At 43.1% G+C, this 20,765-nt stretch overlaps 1 protein-coding gene across 1 annotated transcript in view; it reads right to left on the bottom strand.

Moving 5' to 3' along the window:
* The window catches only part of CORIN (corin, serine peptidase), a 321,969-nt gene that overhangs the window by 30,179 nt on the left and 271,025 nt on the right, over nucleotides 1-20,765 (bottom strand). The window contains exons 15-16 of the mRNA XM_073342123.2: nucleotides 12,801-12,911; nucleotides 10,877-11,006 (exon numbers count right to left, since the gene is read on the bottom strand). Coding sequence (XP_073198224.2) covers nucleotides 10,877-11,006; nucleotides 12,801-12,911 — 241 coding nt within the window. The remainder of the gene's footprint in view (nucleotides 1-10,876; nucleotides 11,007-12,800; nucleotides 12,912-20,765) is intronic.

The raw sequence follows: 20,765 nt of genomic DNA, 5'->3' as shown, positions 1-20,765 counted from the left end.
TCCATTTGATCTAATACAGAAGTTTCTGTTATGTCCAAGACCACGCTCCTACTCAGAAGATTATAGAATCCCTAAGCTTGATAGCTAAGGAATCCTTTATGGGAGAAGAGAGGGATAACACTTAGTATACTTTAAAATAAATCACTTATCTAATGTTAAAAAATAAAATTCCTTCTTGTACTTTTTTAATTACACATGTGGGAAATTACGTTATATTATATATTATACACACACACGTAGTAGTAGTAGAGAGTTTGGGGTTTTCTAATTGATACTGACCATCAGAAGCTTGTTAACCTGTAAAAATGTAAAGATAAAACTGGACTTCAGTTATAGAATTTAACAGTCTGAGTCCAAGTTTTCAAGTCTGCTAAACAAAACAAATAGCTAGAGGAACCTGGGAGTCTACATCTGTCCAACAGACAACTGAATATAGATTGGAATGGTTCCACTAAATGATATTTTCAGACTTACACCTCTTGAGCCCAGCCATTATCTGTTATTATGCTAACAACTCTGCCTGTGTATCTACTAAATAAGTTGCTGGTTTTGATATGTTTGAATTGCTATATGAAGGAGAGGACATAGCTCATAAATGGCTCCAGACACCTCATGGTTTTCCTGTAAAGAATGATCTATTAGCCATAAAAATTAACAATATGGTACATCATGCTCTATGTCAGCAGTGAGTTAGTTTGCCAGGTCTGCATCAACTAAAGTCTAACAATAACTCAAATTCTGGATTCCAGCCAATGGAAGGAACAACAAAAAAAAAAAAAAACAGGAAAAATGTCAAAGGGCCTAGAGATTTCTCCTGCATCTTTCTCATAGGGCAGCACATGGCATTAGGCTATTTTTAAATCTGAGCTATATTACTTTTACAGTGGTTTAAAACAGGTAGCATCCATTGGTTAGCTTACTATACAAGTTGTTGATGATCGACTAAGCATGATTTTTTGGCAATGGCTGTCAGTGCTACCATATGGAAATACTCTCAGCAGGACTGGCAGAATTAATTAGACTCTAAGGTCCTGTCCTTGGATTCTGTCCATTGTATGGTTTCCTTCTCTAATCTCCTCTGGGCATATTAAACAATTATCACTCCATGATCTACTAGCCACCAGCGGTTGCTAGTAAGCACTTTTAAAACAGTTTTCACCTCATCAGATGAAAGCTCTTCTGCAGCAAAGAGCTTCTACCTCCTGTGTCTGCTTATGGTAAACAGACACAGCTGTCTCCTTCTATTAATTTCCAGTATTTTCTCATTTCCCCTTCCATCTCCTCCAACAATGTTCACAAAACCATTTGTTTAACATTTTTGACCTGTCTTCTTTGTATGAAGAATCTGCCATGAGCAACTTCTCCATTACTTCATAATTTTGTAGAATGGTGTTTTATCCATTGTGTGGCTTTCACCAAATATGTAATTTATAAAATATATAATTCAGAAAAATGTATTTTTAAACATGAACATCATCATGCCAGTTGATGGATGCAAGCTTATATTACCCCAGTGGTTCTCGAACTGTGGCTTGGGACCCCGTTTTAATGGGGTCGTCAGGGCTGGTGTTAGACTTGCTGGGGCCCAGGGTCAAAGCCCAAGCCTGAGCCCCCGACTCTGGGCAGCAAGGCTTGGGCTTCAGCTTCAGCCCTGGGCAGTGGGGCTGGGGCTTTGGGGCTTGGGCTTGGGCTTCAGCCCTGGGTGGCGGGGCTGAAGCCAGCTGGCTTTGGCTCTCCTATCCCCTCAGGGCGGTGTGGCTTGGGTGGGCTCAGGCTTCAGTCCCCCGTGCTGGAGTCGTGTAGTAATTTTTGTTGTCAGAAGGGGGTCGCAGTGCAATGAAGTTTGTAAATCTCTGTATTACCCCAAATATTGTGTGATCTTAATAAGGTAAAACAAACAGACTGTAGCTAACCTATGCTTTGTATTTATAAAAAGAAGTAATTCCAGATTATATTCTATAATAATATATCCATTCACCACCTTTAAAAGGACACTATCATTTGAATGCTCTGAAAGTGACTAAGTATTAAATCTAGTTCCTGATGCCCCCTCTTCCCCATTCCACAAACCTAGGCATAGTGGACAGTGCCAGGGACACAGTTTGGAGCAGGAGTAGCATGGTATGACTCAGGTCGGGCCTGTGGTGGAGTTTCTGGGCAGCTCTGCAGCCCAGAGGCAGCCATAATACTTACAGAGGCCCCTGTATCATGATCAATGGAAATGGAGTCAGAGTGCCCATGTTCCCTGCAGGGGCTGTTATTGACACGACAACAAGGGAACAGGGAATAAATGGAGTTAGGCTGGAAGCAACTCAACCACATGAACAAAGCAGTGCACAAGATTTAATAATGTTCCACTTCTTCAACTTAACCTGCTCTATTCAGCTTCACTCTTTGCTAACAAGAGAGCCCTCAAGCTTGTGAGGGTGCAAAGATGGCCATTTAAGCCACTCCCATCTCCTGGCTGCAAGATCCGTAGTGCACCTCTTACAGATATGGCACAGAATTTCACCCATGGAATACAACCTGGACAAAGGAAGAAAATTGTTTCTTCCCTAACTTCTCTCAGGGTTAGTCATCTGAGGTTTTATTTTTAACTCTAGAAGGAACAAGGATTTTGATCAACAGTGTGATTTTCAAGTGTGTTTTTTGTTGTTTGTTTTTTAAAGACATACATGCTTTTGGAGAACTTCCTACAGTTTTGACTGGACTCTCTCTGGCCTGTGCTGATTGGCTATTTGCACCAACCCTTCCCTTTCCCCTCCCTCACAGTCTCTTCACTTTAGCATCGCTACACATCATCTACTCCCCTGGCCTTTCCCCCACACCCCTTTCCCTTTTCTTTTCTTTCTATTGACTGATTCCTTGCTAAATAAACTCCATCCCCCATGCCCCTCCACAAAAAATATTGTGGAACTCACACTATACTTGCTGCCATCACAGTATTCACTCTGTTTATAAGAATCTTGTATGTTCTACCCTTTTCCCCATCCTATGGATGTCCTGTCTACTTACATTGTAAGCTGTTCAGGGCAGGGAACCATCTACTGTTGTTTGTACAGTGCCTAGCACAATGGGACTGCACTCTTGGATCTTAGGCATTTACCATACTAAACCTGTTTAATAATAAAGTATTTTGGAGATATGCACAGTTCATAAAGAAGAAGAAGAGCTTGCACTTCTTGCAAGGTTTCCTAACATTTGATTGGCTTATATCTCAAAAATCACCTGGCCCAGAAACTCCAAGTTTGTTTTAATCTGTTGACATTGGCACTAATTTAATTACTCTCACCATTAAAACTTTATACCCTATTTCCAGTCTGAATTTGTCTAGCTTTAACTTCCAGCCATTGGATTGTGTTGTACCTTTCTCAGCTTGATTGAAGAGCCAATTATTAAATATTTGTTCCCCAGTAGATACTTATAGACAGTAATCAAGTCAACCCTTTTAACCTTCTCTTTGTTAAGCTAAATAGATGGAGCTCTTTGGTCTATCACTATAAGGCAAGTTTTCTAGTCTTTTAATTATTCTTAAAAAGAAAAGGAGTACTTGTGGCACCTTAGAGACTAACAAATTTATTTGAGCATAAGCTTTCGTGAGCTACAAAAGCTTATGCTCAAATAAATTTGTTAGTCTCTAAGGTGCCACAAGTACTCCTTTTCTTTTTGCAGATACAGACTAACACGGCTGCTACTCTGAAACCTTAATTATTCTTGTGTCTCTTCTCTGAATCCTCTCCAATTTACCAACATCCTTCTTGAATTGTGGGCACCAGAACTAGACACAATATTCCAGTAGTGGTTGCACTAATGCCAAATAGAGAGGTAAAAATAATAACCTCTCTACTCCTACTCAAGATTCCCCTGTTAATGCATTCCAGGATCGCAATAGCTCCTTTGACCACTGTGTCACACTGTGGGAGCTCATGTTCAGTTAATTATCCACAATGAACCCCAAATCTTTTTCAGAGTCACTGCTTCCCAGGATAAAGTCCCCCATCCTATAAGTATGCTCTACATTCTTTGTTCCTAGATGAATCCATTTACATTAAAATGTATTAAAACATTAAAATGTGGTGATTACTAAGATCAGATTCTCCAACAGAGTCCACGAAGAGCTGAGCAGCTCTGCCAGAATCAATGTGCCATTATAATACCCCCATGATAGTACCTGTATGGAACTACTGAAATGCATTATGAGGTCATTATAATACCCACATGATTCCAGGGTTCCATTAGAATACCTACATGAATACACAGACCATATGTGCGTAACTGAATAGTCCTGTGGGTATTATAAGATCTGCATGGATACATATAGCTTGAATGAATGATGTTAGAATTTCTGAGCTCCAGATCAGTCAGCATGGCAGCTAGCTGAAGCCTCAACTTATGGGTTTCTTAACCCACAAAACCCCCATAGCATGTAAAATTTAAGTCCAGAACTGCAGATAATAAAGTTTTATAGTGCTGTTCTGTTTTACTCAGTGACTCCATGGCGCTCTGATGGTAATACTAAATTATTAGTTAGCTATATAGTTATAGTTATTGAGTTAGCTATATAGTGAAGGCAAGGCCTATGGATTTTCAAAAGCACCTAAGTGACTTAGAGGCCTAAGGCCCATTTTCAAAATGAAATGGGATTTAGGCTCCTAACACCCAGATCCTCAAAGGTATGTCAATGGGAATTAGGTGGCTAAATACTTTGAAGATCTGAGCCTCAGTTACTTTTTTAAAACGGGACTTTGATGCATTTGAAAATTTCACCCCATATCAATACTGCACAGATGTCTAGATCAATACATCTCTTTTAGAAATCTACAATGGACATCAGAGGTAACATGGTATTGTAACAGAGCTGATTTTTAAAATCTAAGAAAATTCTCAACAAAATAATTATGTTGGAGTTAAAGTTGAAACTAGGCATCTATAACACCAGAAAGCCAAGAAATTCTGTGTTAAGGTTACACTTAAATAGCAGTACATCAAAGAGTACTATGGAACTTTCAGAGCATGGTAGTAAGGTCCACATGGCCAGTTAGTGCATGGAAAGCTAGTTCACTGTACATTCATATTCTGGTTTGCCATGCATTAAGTCTCCATGTAGACAAGCCCTTACACTTCTGAATCTAGCACTGACTGTGAGGTGCGTGTTCTATTATGCAGGACTACAGCAATTTGGATGATATTACATACTTACCCAACAAAAAGGAGTTAAATTACAATTATTGTCAGAAAAGTGACAGATTATTACTTAAAATTGCTTCTTGTTTGAATTCAGTCTCATATCTGCATACTTTACAAACAAAAATAAGTTTTTAATGGCTCTTTACTCTTGTTAGAAATACAGAGACAATACAGCTAAGAAAGAGTAATCTGGAGGCTATCTGGATTTGCACTTCAACAGAATTTACTAAATTCAAGATACAGAACTACTATAACAGGGTGCTCTGCCCTTTTCAGAGCCAGGGATCATATCACATCATTATGTTGCACTGTAACAAACTGTAGAAAAAATACAATCTGTATGGAATTAGTATTGACTGTCAGCCAGGCAAATAGCCTGTGTTTAGTACAATAGGCAGAAACTGGGTTATTTTTTATGTTGCTCCAGCTACCAGAGGTCAAGTTTATAATATGTACATTTTCAAACTGACTGATGTTTTAGAATCTGTCATTTAGAAACGTTATTCATGTGTATTTGGAACCAATTGCTAAATTCATTTAACAGAACCACATTTCATTGTCCTTAAATTCTATTCATTTGTTTGCGGTTAATAAATTCTCAATTCTTAAAATAAACAAACAAACAAAGATCCAAAAGCAGTTAAAACAGGGGTTGGCAAACTTTTTGGTCCAAGGGCCACATCTGGGTATGGAAATTGTATGGTGACCATGAATGCTCATGAAATTGGGGGTTGGGGTGCAGAAGGGGGTGAGGGATCCAGCTGTGGGTGTGGGCTCTGGAGTGGGGCCAGAAATGAGGAGTTCAGGGTGCGGGAGAGGGCTCTGGCAGGGGGTTGGGGTGCAGGTTCCGGCTGGGGGTGCGGGCTTTGGAGTGCAAGAGGGTGCTCTGGGCTGGGACTGAGGGGTTCGGAGGGTGGGACAGGGATCAGGACTGGGGCAGGGGGTTGAGGCACGGGAGGGGGTCGGAGGTGCAGGCTCCGGGCAGTGCTTACCTCAAGCAGCTCCTGGAAGCAGCGGCACGTCCCACTCCTGGCTCCTACACGGAGGCCCGACCAGGCGGCTCTGTGTGCTGCCCTGTCTGCAGGGCGCTGCCCCGTCTGCAGGGCGCTGCCCCTGCAGTTCCCATTGGCTATGGTTGCCAGCCAATGGGAGCTGCGGGGGCAATGTGTGGAGCCCCCTGGCTGCCCCTCTGCATAGGAGCTGGAGTGGGAACATGCTGCTGCTTCTGGGAGCCACGCAGAGCCACAGAGCGGCATGGCATGCACTGGAGCGTTGGAGCGGGGCAAGCCCCGGACCCTGCTCCCCAGCAGAAGCTCAAGGGCCAGATTAAAACATCTGAAGGGCTGCATGCGGCCCCCAGGCCATAGTTTGCTCACCCCTGAGTTAGAAAGCCATTCCTTCTATGTTCTAAAGACTACAGAGCACTGGGACTTATCATCTGGGAATTCACTACTAAATAAAACTATGTTTTCTATCTTGAACAACTGTACAGAGAAGAAAAGTACCATGTACTACCTTTCCTTGTAATTTCAGGCATAAGGTAACATAGACTCACATAAACTATTATTAAACAAACATATATCTATATAACAAATGCCTTCTGTATAATGGCATCATACAGGTGGCATTTATTTGTTTAGATCTTTAAATTTATTCATGGTGGTGGGGAATGTAAATCACAAAATATTCCCTTTTTAAAATCACTTTATGATCTGGATTATTATGAATGTCCATGCACACAAAAAAAGTTTTGCTCAAGATGTTATTACCCTTAGAACAGAATGTGACTATTGCAAGGGAAAATCATTTGTCATTGATATTTTCTTGCTTTATATAATATATATTCTAACTTAATATATAATCCATCCTACTAAATTGTGTCTGGAAATAAGCAACCTACTGACAACACGTCAAATGTTATCAGTCTACTATTACAGGCTTTCTTGTTAGAGGCCATTTTATATCTAATAAACCATATAGGATGTCAATGGCAAACAGGTGAGGTATATGACTTGAAGTGTGATTTCAAAGCAATTTGAAATCCTGAAAACATTACATCATCTAGTCCCTCTCCCTGCCAATGCAGAAAATGTTCACATAAGTGATGTATTCACTGCCAACCTGGCTTAAGGTCTAAAGAAGAACTAAATATGTTATAGTCGTTCAAATTCCTTCTTTCCACAACTGGTTCTGGTAAATGTATTGTGTTCCTCATTTTTCTCAAAGACCTCCTTCAAAGATGATTTATGCCATTATTGGCTCTGTCACTGTGTAATGAAAATAAGCTGAGAAAATGAAGCTTCAGATGACTGACAGAATTTTGCCTCAAGAGTAGGAAAAAAGAACCTGACTTCAGTTTTCTGAAGAATCAGGAGACATCAACATTTATTGTTAGCTGACTGCGAAGAGTTACAAAAGGACCTCACTAAACTGGATGACTGAACAACAAAATGGCAGATGAAATTCAATGTTGATAACTGTAAAGTAATGCACATTGGAAAAGTAATCCCAACTAAATATAAAAGATGATTGGGTCTAAATTAGCTGTTACCTCTCAAGAAAGAGATCTTGGACTCGTGGATAGTTCTCTGAAAACATCTACCCAATGTAGAGCGGTAGTCAAAAAAAAGCTATGCAATTATGAAATAGCAGACAAGGGGTTATTTGCCATGAAGGCTCCATGTGAGAATTGGCAACACTGCCTGGGTGGGGGCCAAACATCCCATCCTAGTTTTAACTGACCATAAGAATCTAGAATATCTATGATCTGCCGAAGCACTGAATCAGCATCAGTTGTGTTGGGCCCTATTCTTTTCAAGATTCGATTTCATAATCATGTATAATCCAGGCAACATGAATGGCTAGGCTGATGCCCTCTGACGAAAAGGGGAATACTATTCAGAACCCACTAACCCCAAAGAACCGCCACCTTACACATTAAAACCACATGATTTAATTTGTGGGTCTGTAGCCTCGGACTTCCTTACCATGCTTTGAGCAGCTCTCCCTAATAATCCAACACCACTATCCCTGGGTCAATAACCTCCTCTATATCAATGGCTCCCTATCCATCCCCAAGGGTTTTCCAAGACTGGAAGTACTGTGCATACATCGTGATACCCCTTAGGCAGGTGACTTTGGGCAATCCAAGACTCTGAGTTGTAGCCCACTTGTTCTGGTGGCCACAAATGCAAGGTGACATTTGGTCCTACATCAGGTCCTGCAATATCTGTGCTTGCACAAAACTCCTCTAGAGCAGGACTTTTGGCCTTCTGATGCCAACCTGGGACCCTTTCCTGGCCCTGGTCACATATTACCCTTGATTTTTATAGTGGAACTACCCGAATCTGAAGGCCTAACACCATACTAACTATCACGGACCAACTCACCAAAACAGCCAATTTTGTACCATGCACACGTGGAAACTACTGCATGCCTTCTAGTCACACATATCTTCCACCTCCATGGCCTCCCAAAACATCTTACCACAGACTGTGGCTTCCAAGTCATATCCAGGTTCTGGAAGGATGAGTTTTCCCTCCAAGATGTCCAGATCATGCATCCACCACACATTACCCTCATATGGATGGCCAATCAGAAAAGGTCAACCAGGTGCTTGAACAATAGATTGACAAATAGGTAGGAGTGATGACTGTGTATTAGATATATAAGTAAAGCATGGCTAGAATGCAAAGCCTACAGGCTGAGGCCTGTAAGATTTTAGTTTAGCCATAGTAGGTCGTAGGCTTAAGAATGCTTGACATGAGTGGTTTCAGAGTAGCAACAATGGACTGTAGCCCACGAAAGCTTATGCTCTAATAGATTTGTTAGTCTCTAAGGTGCCACAAGTACTTCTGTTCTTTTTGACATGAGTGGGTAACTTAGGAATAACCATATGCCAGGTAGGTTAGAAGATTACTGTAAAAGATGAGCCAATAGGTGATGTTATGGAAAAATAAACCGCAACGTACTGTCCAAGACCACAAGACGCCTGATTGTAACATCATGGAATGTCCTGTTCTGATTGCAGGTTACCATGGACACATGTTGTGTGTAGATGCTAATGAGAATAAGAGGAACTAAGATAACCTATGAAAAATGGGGCACCCAAATATTCATGGGGTGTGGAAGTACAGATAAGGAAAAGAGGGTTGAAACTCTAATGCGTGTGCACAGGGTGTTAAGCATGGTCGGAAAAACAGTATAAAAGAGGTTCCCTGGTTGGGTAAAAGTGGGAAAACCCCAAGGGAAGACCTACGGGAAACCCCAGCAGGAACCACCTCTACCCCTGGTTCAAGTTCAAGACCATGAGACATATCTCGTCCACGACAGCCTGGACCCCCAAATGCATAGAGGGCCCCTGTACTATCTGATCGATTGGGATAGTTATGGACCTGAAGAATTCTCTTGGGAGCCAGCTCATCATGTGCACACCCCTGCAAAAGTATGGACCTTCCACAGGAATCACGCAGAGAAGTCTGACCCCGTGGATTACCCTAGGAGATGGGGTTGCATCAGGCACCACCAGTCTTGATCCTAGGCCTGGGCAGCTGCCAAGCAGGAGCCTTACTCTGTATATCATCATGTTGCAAGAACTGATGTGGGAACTGCTGCTAATATCTCCCACTCACACACCAGAAGCTACACCTGCTGATTCAGTGGGGTCAGATGACTAACAGCAGATGGCTGATTGGACACTACTGATCATAAAGCTTCCTATTCCTGTCCCATCCCTTTTCTGAGCAACTAGTTGCTAGGCTGGTTGCTGCCCAGACTGCTGAGACCAAGTCCCCACCTCCCTGCCTTGTTCCTTTTCCCCATATTTGTCCCTATTCCTGTGACCACACCTTGTTCCCCATTGCTGATTCAAGCTGTGACCCTTGGCATGACTTCTGAGTCCCCCTTTGACCTTTGGTGTGACCATGACCTGACCCTACTCCTGACTCTCACCAGTAGGTCAGAGAGCTCTCATTATGGGCCCTAACACCTATCATAGTCAAAATGCAGTTTTCTGTTAGTCCTCTGGACAGACCCTGACTAGATTACAGGTGCTCCTCACATCCAGCTTGGTGACTAACCAGGCCATTCTTACTTGGTCTATGAGCACTGGGATTAGGGGTAGCAATTTTTGCATGGTAATTTTATTTAGGGCACAGTAGTCCATGCACAGCCTTAAGGATCCATCCTTCTTTTTAATGAAAATGACAGGGGCTCTGACTGGGGAGGTGAGTGTCGGATAAAACCCTTTTTAAAATTCTCATGGATACATTCTAATTACAGAACTCCACTGAACAATCTGAAATTACCACAGTTTCTCCTTTCTGTTTCATAAAGCAAACTGTTTGTTTTTTAGTCGCTAGGAACAAATACAGTATCAAATTTCAAAGCTATAATTAGTTTCAAAAATAATTATAAATTCAATTTACTTTCCAATACCTGGCTGAAAGGTTATCTTTTTAACTACCTCCTTTAATTACAGTTGTGTAGTGTTTATAAAGTGTCAGAATTTTAATGAGAGTTTGCTTTCAAGAGTTCATAGAATTCCATTACCCCTTTCCTTTACTAACCCTTTTTGTACTAAATTTAATCTCACGCAGGTCACACTAACAATAGTCACAATAGACTCAACTAACTCTGCTGCCCCCATCAGCCGGGGAAATTCATCAATGCTACAAACTACTGACCTTACCCTAAACCCATTTGATTGCAGGCCAGTTGGCTTAACTTTTCTTGCCACTCATCAGCACAAACATGGTAGTCAGTAGCTGACCTGTGAATAGTCAGGAATGCCAAAGAGCTTGTGTTTTTAGATAGGGTCACTGCAAAGAAAAAGAAAAGTAACTTAAGTATTTCTTCAGCTAGTTGGTATGCTGTTTGTTACATTGTAAATATAAGAATACTTTCAAAAGTGTCTTTGAGTAATGCAAGATCCAGTTATTTTTATCTCCTCTATACTTTATGAAGATTTAATTCAAGAAGGAGGCAGCAGTGCCCATCAGACTCTAGGTAGTCCTAGACAAGACAGTACATAAGATAACAAACAAGAGAGACATCCTGAAGTTTAGATCAAACCGAACCACTTCAATTCATCATTTGTTTATATGGGGCCAGACTGACAGCCTAACTCATGTTGAGTAGTACCTTACTCCACAAGTAGTCCAACTGAAATCTATGAGACCACTTGTGGAATAAGGTGCTACTCAATATAAGAACAGTATCAGAATCTGGCCCTTGATAAATTTATATTGCTCCTATTATGACTATATCAGGTGTGTTTATAGAAATGAAGAACAATCAATAGCTATTGACCACAAAAAAGACCATCCTCTGCCATTATCATCATCTCTTTCCCCAACCTGCTTATTGGCTTAATGTCTGCCTTTGTTTTGATCCTGCACAAGAAAGCTTCCAAATGGCCAAAAATGCACTGAGGTAAACTTAGGTGCCCTATAGTACTACAGTTTGTGACAGGAACTCTTGACAGAAGGTTTTTTGTGTGCATTTTTCCCCAAATACATATTGTTTTTATTTAGACTTTGTACTTCTCACTTATTCTTGAATTTCATTCATCCGAACTCACTTAGTCATTAAGCATTTTTCATTCATACTACACTGCCTTTACCTCTCTATAAGAAAATTATATATTAATCTTTGATTCCTCCTTCTCGATACTTCTAACTCATGTTTATAGGACTTTTTGTCTCCACTGCCTAAGTAATTTTGATGGATGTGTGCACAATGTATTTTCTCAGCAGTATGAATAAAGAATATTTGTTTCTCTAAACAACAGGATATCTTTCTGTTTTACACTAAAAATGTCATAAAACATCCGATTTCTTCGTGGTACCGTATTACCTTCACACAGAGAAATAGATTAGCTTCAGATAGCATCACATATACAGTGCAGCCAATTGCTGTCTGGTGGAGTTCGGGTATATGGGCCAGGACACCACAACACACACACACATCCTGCTTCCTTCAGATATTGCTATTGCTTATGTGGGACTCACATAATTCTTACTCAAACAGCCATGCTTTGAGAATTCTTATTTTAATAACACATAAAAGCATGAGGCCTTTTTATGGATGCTGGTACTGCAGGTGGGTAATAGCCAGATTTCTCTGCTGACTGTCCCCTTTCTCACTCCAGTACATTCAAAATGGAGCTGCCAGGCTTATTTTCTTCTCAGCACCATTGAAGTCAATGGGAATTCTGACATGAAGTTCAATGAGTACAGGATCAAAGCCCTAGTCATTCTGCCCAAGTCATTTGTATACTTCAGTTTCTTCATTGCCTCTCTGCCTTCTTTTACAGCAGTCTCAAGACTCTACTCCTCACTTCAGAAGCTCTCCACATTTCCATTCAGTCAACATCACTTCTCTCATCTTATCTCCTCCTGCACCTTGCAGTATCCACACATTTGTCATCTAACCCTCTCTCTTTCTCCCTTGCCCACTGTACAGTTTGTACTGACTTTCATGCTTTCCTGGAACAGGCTCCTAGTCCAAGTTCTTCCAGCCCCACTTTGGAAAAATGTTAAAAAAACTCAACTATTTCATGACATTTACCATCCACAACATTACTTCCATCCAGTAGCACAGATGAGACTTACCACAGTTCCATTCGTCTGAGTTGTCCATGCAGTCTAGCTGCCCATCGCACCACACTTCACGTGGCACACAATCATGACTGGCACATTCAAGCTCATCTGCCTTGCAAAATGCTGCCAAGACAAACACAAATATTAAGATGATGATCTTAAAAACGGCTATCATAAAAATGCACACTAGGATATGATTGGGTAAAGGCATAGGGACAAGTTCAGAGCAGGTTTATGGAGCAGGGGGATAGAGTCAGCAGGCAGAAAATCTGTTCGGGGTGGGGAGGAGGACTTAGCTGGAGGGGATCCGTGGTAGGCCAGCAAACCTCAAAGGTGGGAAGTAGTGTCTGGAAATAGCATGGCCAGGGTACATGTTTCAGTGCATCCTACCTACCAAGTTTCAACTATGATCCTACCACTATAGCATTGGAGTCCCTCACAAACTTTAGATGGAAACTTTTGTTTCTCACTTTTTGCTGGACTGCACTAATCCTAATCCAGACAGTTATTCTGTGTTGATTAGACATTCATCCTTTACCCTAAGGCCTGGTCTACACTACGAGTTTATGTCGGATTTAGCAGCATTAAATCCGAATTAACCCTGCACCCATCCACACAACAAAGCCATTTTTTCAACATAAAGGGCTCTTAAAACCGATTTCTGTACTCTTCCCCAACGAGGGGATTAGCGCTGAAATTGACATCGCCGTTTCGAATTAGTGTTAGTGTGGGCACAATTCGAAGGTATTGGCCTCCCACAGCGCAATCATTGTGACCGCTCTGGACAGCACTCTGAACTAGGATGCACTGGCCAGGTGTACAGGAAAAGCGCCGGGAACTTTTGAATCTCATTTCCTGTTTGGCCAGGTGAGCTCATCAGCACAGGTGACCATGCAGTCCCAGAATCGAAAAAGAGCTCCAGCATGGACCGAACGGGAGGTACTGGATCTGATCGCTGTATGGGGAGAGGAATCTGTGCTATCAGAACTACGTTCCAAAAGACAAAATGCCAAAAAATCTCAGAGGCCATGAGGGACAGATGCTACATCAGGGACGCAACACAGTGCCGCGTGAAACTTAAGGAGCTCAGACAAGCGTACCAGAAAACCAAAGAATCAAACGGACGCTCCGTGACAGAACCCCAGACATGCCGTTTCTACACTGAGCTGCATGCAATTCTAGGGGGGGCCGCCACCACTACCCCACCCCTGTCCGTGGACTCTGAGGATGGGATACTCTCCACCATGGCTGAGGATTTTGAAGATGGGGAAGATGAGGAGGAGGACGAGCTTGGGGAGAGCACACAGCACACCGTTTTCCCCGACAGCCAGGATCTTTTTATCATCCTGACTGAAATACCCTCCCAACCCAACGAAGCCGGAGAAAGGACCTCTGGTGAGTGTACCTTTTTTAATATAATATATGTTATAAAAGCAAGTATTTTTTAATGATTAAGTAGCCCTGAGGACTTGGGATGCATTTGTGGCCAGTACTGCTATTGGAAAAGTCTGTTAACATGTCTGGGGATGGAGCGGAAATCTTCCAGGGACATCTCCATGAAGGTACTCCTAGAGGTACTCTAAAAGCCTTTGCAGAAGGTTTCTGGGGAGAGCAGACTTATTCCGTCCTCCATAGTAGGACACTTTACCACGCCATGCTAAGTAGCAAGTAATCTGGTATCACTGCATGACAAAGCCTGGCAGCGTATGGTCCCAGTGTTTGCTGGCATTCAAGCAACATCTGTTCTTTATCTCTCTTTATCCTCAGGAGAGTGATATCATTCATGGTAACCAGGTTGAAATAGGGGAATTTGATTAAGGGAACTTTCAGAAGTGGCCGTTCCTACTGGGCTGTTTGCCTATGGCTGAAAATAAATCCTCCCTGCAGTTAGCCACACGGTGGGAGTGGGGAGACATTGATGCTGAGCTGAGCGTTTGGCTAGCAGGGAACTTCCCTGATACCAGCCAGGCACTGGTGGGAGGGGAAAAGCAATCATCCCAGAGAATTGGATGGGGGGAGGGGGTTAGTTTGGTTTCTGCTGCTGCACATTAACAGGAAAACTGCAGCAGTAAATGGCCAACTCAACGGGCTTTGCTTGGTATGGGAAAGGAGGGGGCTGCTGTTATGAAGGTTGCAGAAGCCAAAAGACTATGGCTTACCATGGCCGCCTGCAAGCCGAATTCTGTTGCCCGGCCCTGCGTGTGTGATCTCTAACACCAAAGCCGCAGGCACTCAATATAAGATGCAAAATGTGACCTTGTACCAAAATCACATGTGCTATGTAATGTGAATAGTGTTGTTCACTGTGAAAGAGTATAGCCATTGTTCTGTAAAATGTATCTTTTTAAATACTTCACTCCCTTTTTTTCCTCCAGCAGCTGCAAATGTTTCAAGCCTCCCTCCTCCATCCCAGAAGCTATCTCAGATAAGGCAGTGAAAAAAAACGCACACGCGATGAGATGTTCTCTGAGCTCATGCAGTTGTCCGGCACTGACAGAGCTGTGTGGAGGGACACAATAGCAGAGTACAGGACAGTGGCTGATGAACGTGAGGAGAGGTGGCAGCAGGAAGATCAGAGGAGGCATGAGGAAACGCTGGGGATACTGCGGGATCAAACAGACATGCTCCAGCATCTGGTGGAGGTTCATGAATGGCAGCAGGATCACAGACTGCCGCTGCAGTTGCTGCTTAACCGCCCTTCCTCCTCCCCAAGTTCCATAGCCTCCTCACCCAGACACCCAAGAACGCGGGGTGGGAGGCTCCAGGCACCCAACCTCTCCTCCCCAGTGGACAGCCCAAGCAACAGAAGGCTGGCATTCAACAAGTTTTAAAGTGGCCTTTTCCTTCCCTCCTACCCTCCTCCCACACCCCACCTGGGCTACCTTTCCCTATTTTTATAATCAATTAATAAAGAATACATGTTTTTTAAATGATAGTGACTGTATTTCCTTTGCAAGCAAGATGTGATCAAAGGCGGGAGGGCGGGTGGCTTACAGGGAATTAGAGTCAACCAAGGGGGCGGGTTTTCATCAAGGAGAAACAAACAGAAGTGTCACACAGTACCCTGGCCAGTCATGAAACTGGTTTTCAAAGCTTCTCTGATGCGCACCGCTTCCTGCTGTGCTCTTCTAACTGCTCTGGTGTCTGGCTGCACGTATTCAGTGACCACAGTTAGGGAATCCCATTGCAGCAAAGCCATCCACTATGACCTGCACATTTCCCAGAGTCACTACCCTTGATAGCAGCAGCTCAGTGATTGCGTTGGCTTCTTGCATCACAGCAACCCCCACAGTAGATCTGCCCACTCCAAATTGATTCCCGACTGACCGGTAGCTGTCTGGCATTGCAAGCTTCCACCTGGCTATTGCCACTCGCTTGTGAACTGTGACGGCTGCTCTCATCTTGGTATTCTTGTGCTTCAGGGCAGGGGAAAGCAAGTCACAAAGTTCCATGAAAGTGCCCTTACTCATGCGAAAGTTTTGGAGCCACTGGGAATCATCCCAGACCTGCAACACTCTGTGCTTGTTTCCCAGGCCCAGAATCGGCATTCCACGGCATGAGCCTGCCCCATTAACACCATGATCTCCAAATTGTGGGGGAACGCGGTTTTAGAGAAAAGTGTGTTCATGTCCTCATCACTGCGCTGCCGTCGCCTCCTCGTCTGGTTTTTCAGGTGCTGGTTCTGCATACACTGCATGATAATGCACGAGGTGTTTACAATGGTCATAACTGCTGCGGTGAGCTGAACGGGCTCCATGCTTGCTGTGCTATGGTGTCTGCTCCTGCTCGGGCAATCCAGGGAAAAGGGTGTGAAACGATTGTTTGCCGTTGTTCTGGAGGAGGGAGGGGCGACGGACAACATGGCATACAGGGTTGGCTTTCAGGGAATTAAAATCAACAAAGGGGGTGGCTTTGCAAGAAACAGAATGGTCCCCTCAAGGATAGAACTCAAAACGGGGTTTAGCAGGCCGTTGATTTCACGGAGGGAGGGAGAAGAAAATGAATACAAAATAAATCTGGTCTATTTCTTGTTTTGATCCACTTCATCTACCTTTATACATCTTGCTGGCAGCAGACTGTGCAGTACGACCGCTAGCCATCGTCATCACCTGGGTGCTCGGCAGAAGACGGTGCAGTATGACTGCTAGCCATTGTCTTCTGCTGGCTGCAGATTAAAAGACAGTGCACTGCCGGTAGGACTGAATCGCCATGAGACGAAACTTAAAAGGGAAATGACCTGGCTGGAGTCATTCCCATGTTTGCCCAGGCACCCGATTAAAAGAGCACCCAGGACTACGTTGATGACAGTTACCAGTCATACTGCACTGTCTGCTGCCAAAAGGCAATTAACTGCTGCTGTGTAGCAATGTAATACCGCGTCTGCCAGCACCCAGGAGACATACAGTGACAGTTAGCTGAGCAGACTCCATGCTTGCCGTGGTATGGCGTCTGCACAGGTAACTCAAGAAAAAAGGCGCAAAACGATTGTCTGCCCTTGCTTTCACGGAGGGAGGGAGAGAAGGGGGGCCTGACGATATGTACCCAGAACCACCCGCGACAATGTTTTAGCCCCATCAGGCACTGGGATTTCTACCCAGAATTCAAATGGGTTGCGGTGCTGCGGGAACTGTGGAGTAGCTACCCACAGTGCAACGCTCCGGAAGTCGACGGTTGCCTCAGTACTGTGGACACACTCCGCCGACTACATGCACCTAGAGCATTTGTGTGGGGACACACACAATCGACTGTATAAAAACGCTTTCTACAAAACCGACTGCTATAAATTCAACCTAATTTCATAGTGAAGACAAGGCCTAAGATACCTAAAATTCAGAAGTACTGTCATCGTCATTTCAGAGGTGGGAAACTGAAGCATGGAGTGGCTTGCTCAAGGTCACATAGATAGCTTGCGGCAGAGCCAGGACCTGAACTCAATACTCCTGCATCCCAGTCCAGTATCCACAAGATCATTTTGATGTCAGTTTGTGCTCATGTACAGTCCCCATAGGATTTTACAGCTACCCGATGCCATCGCAAAATCCCCAGGAAGGGCAGTCATGCAACATTACCAGCCCCACTTTATCAGGCTTTCCCACTGGGGCACCAGTGCAGGCTGACACAAAGAAGTACAATTAGCACCATCATGCAGTAGCTTTAGTGACTCTGGCCCTTAGCTCTCATTAATTTTTTTATATGTCTTATTAGTTTATAGAGTGTATTACTGTACAGGTCAGGCATTTATTTACAACACTAAAAGACCCATCTTATCATACATCAAACAATCCACAATGAAAACCATAAAACAATGTAAACTGATACTGTCTGCTGTGACATACTGTGACATTAACAGCCATGTGTCTTCAGGGCAGGAACAAAGGATGTAACCCCAGAAAAACAAGAACACACACACGCACGCACATGCATGTACAAAATCAAGAAAAAGCTAAACCAAACAACCACGCCTCACATCATGCCCTGAAGCTCCCTAACTCTGGCTCTGGAAGGCCTCCAAGGGGAACGAATTCCAGAGGTAGAGAGCCCTCAGCTGAGAAGGGGGAGAAAATTCCAGAGGTAGAGGACCCCCAGCTGAGAAGGGGGAGCAAATTCCAGAGGTAGAGAGCCCTCAGCTGAGAAGCTCTACTGCCATTCCTGAATAATTCATCCCCAGGACTGACAGCAAGAGTAGAGAGGAAGGATGGTGCAATGGTTAGTGTGCTAGCCTGGGACTCAGGAGACCCAGATTCAGTTTCTTGAGGTCACAGACTTCTTATGTGACCTTTGGCAAGTCACTTAGTCTCTCTGTTCCTCAGTTCCTGTCTGTAAAATGAGGATAATAGTACCTCCGTATCTCACAGGGGCATTTTGAGGAAAAGTACATTAAAGATTGTGAGACATCATTCTACAGTTATGGAAACCATATAAGTAGCATAAGTACAGTATCCCAGCTGATCTGAAAAGCTGCAGTTTATTGTGTAAATGTAAGTTGCTCTCAGTTATTCACATCTCAAAACATTCAGAGCTTTAGAGACATCTTGACTTGTGTAATCTGTGCATTGGCTTATGGGTTACGCTGAGTTCAAAACTAGCTTATATGCATTAAAACAAGATATAAGAGAGAAATGCAAGAAGACTACAGGCCTAAACCTGTAAAATAGTAACTTAAGCAGTTAACATAAGGATATGGACTTTGGCAAAAGTAAATTGTTTAGCTTACCATACGTTAGCAGTGACGCTAGGTCATAAAATGGCATAAAACATAATTTTGCAATAAATAATTTTGCTGAAATTTTGCAGAATGTTGATGAGAAACTGCAAAAAGTCAGTTGATGCCAGTATGGAGTATTTTGTGACAGGCACATCAGCAGATGCTTAATCACAGAATTGTTATAGTAACCAATTGACATATACACTAATGAGTTTGATATAATTAATATACTAGTCCATAAATTAGAACAAGGAAACCCCAACATTATTAAGGTAAAACAGTTAGTTATGGGCAAAGGACGCTGAACACTCTTAGGAATATTCATGACAGTCATCAAACTTACAATAGGTCTGACCATGAAGTAGGCTGACAAAACCTCAATCCAGCAATCATTATTAAGGCTGCGAGTCTGTCACGGAGGCCACGAAAGTCTCGGATTCCATGACTTTTCATGACCTCTGTGATTTCTGCAGCAGCTGCACCTATGGCACCCCCGGACTCCCCCCACAGAGCACCCACAGCCCCCCACCCAAGGTTTAGTCAGGGCGGGCATTTTTAGTAAAAGTCCCGGACAGGTCCCGGGCCCATGAATTTTTCTTTATGGCCCGTGACCTGTCCATGACTTTTACTAAAAATATCAGTGACTAAAACGTAGCCTTAATCATTATGCAAGTCAGAGAGAAGACAGCTGGTGGTCCACAGGGGTCCTGTCTCAGTAATTCTAGGTCTCCAGAAGAATAGTTGTGAGTATGTGTATGAGATGATACTGGATGTCAAATTAGTACGAATAATGCAATAATGTCATCTGCACTGGAACATTTGTGTGTTAACTAACTTTAGTAATACAAATCTTAAAAGAGCAAAAGATCTTTTCCAACCGTGCGTGTCAGGGTTCCCAAATGAACAATAATCCTCATAATACTGGATCTGATCTTTGGACAAGAGCCTATCAAACATCAGTGTGTTAAGTTGTTAATTGGGAATTCTTAAGTAATCAATATAATTAATCCACCATCAATAAATCAGACAATACTTGCACCTGAAAGCATGCAGGAAGCCAAAAAGAGATTTGAGCACTGATTCTATGTGCTCTTCTAGACAAGAGCAGCTGCATTCTGTATGGCAAAACTGCATTTACCCTACACAGATACTGCAAATACTGCATTTACCCTACACAGATGGTGCAGACACTGCCTCTCTAAGCATCTGCCCCTTCCAACAAGCATCAGAGCTGGTCAGGAATTATACATCAACATGTTTTTTCAACTGAAAATGTGTTTTCCACAATCAGGATGAAAACAAATGCTGAAATATCTGAATTTCCTGGGGGACAGACATTCAGATTTTCAATCAGCTCTAACAGATACCATTCCTCTCTTTGGCAGATCAGATGGCAGAAGATGAGACCACAGAACTCGGTTTGATTAAAAGCAGATGAAACAGAGAATCGTCTATACATTAAATTGCAGCCAAAAGCATTTCCCAACCTCCACTTCTGACTTCACATACACACTGAAAATATAAGCAACAAGATGGAAGCTCGTACAGCAGCTGCCACTCAGTAGCTCCTCCTCCTCCTCCTCTTCCCATCCCACTGATAAACTGTGTACTGTGAAAAGGAACTCGCGTCTGTTTCTAGCTATCAGCCGAAGGAAGGAGGAACTTCTTAGTGGTTGCAGGTATAGAACCATAACCCAGGCCTCAGTGGGGATCGTTGGGGTATCCCTACACTCTTGTTGGCACTGCATGGGATACACTTGTATTCCTCTTCT

The sequence above is a fragment of the Lepidochelys kempii genome, chromosome 4, assembly GCF_965140285.1.
Source record: "Lepidochelys kempii isolate rLepKem1 chromosome 4, rLepKem1.hap1, whole genome shotgun sequence".
Lineage (NCBI taxonomy): Eukaryota > Metazoa > Chordata > Testudines > Cheloniidae > Lepidochelys > Lepidochelys kempii.
This window is presented reverse-complemented; position numbering and strand designations above follow the sequence as displayed.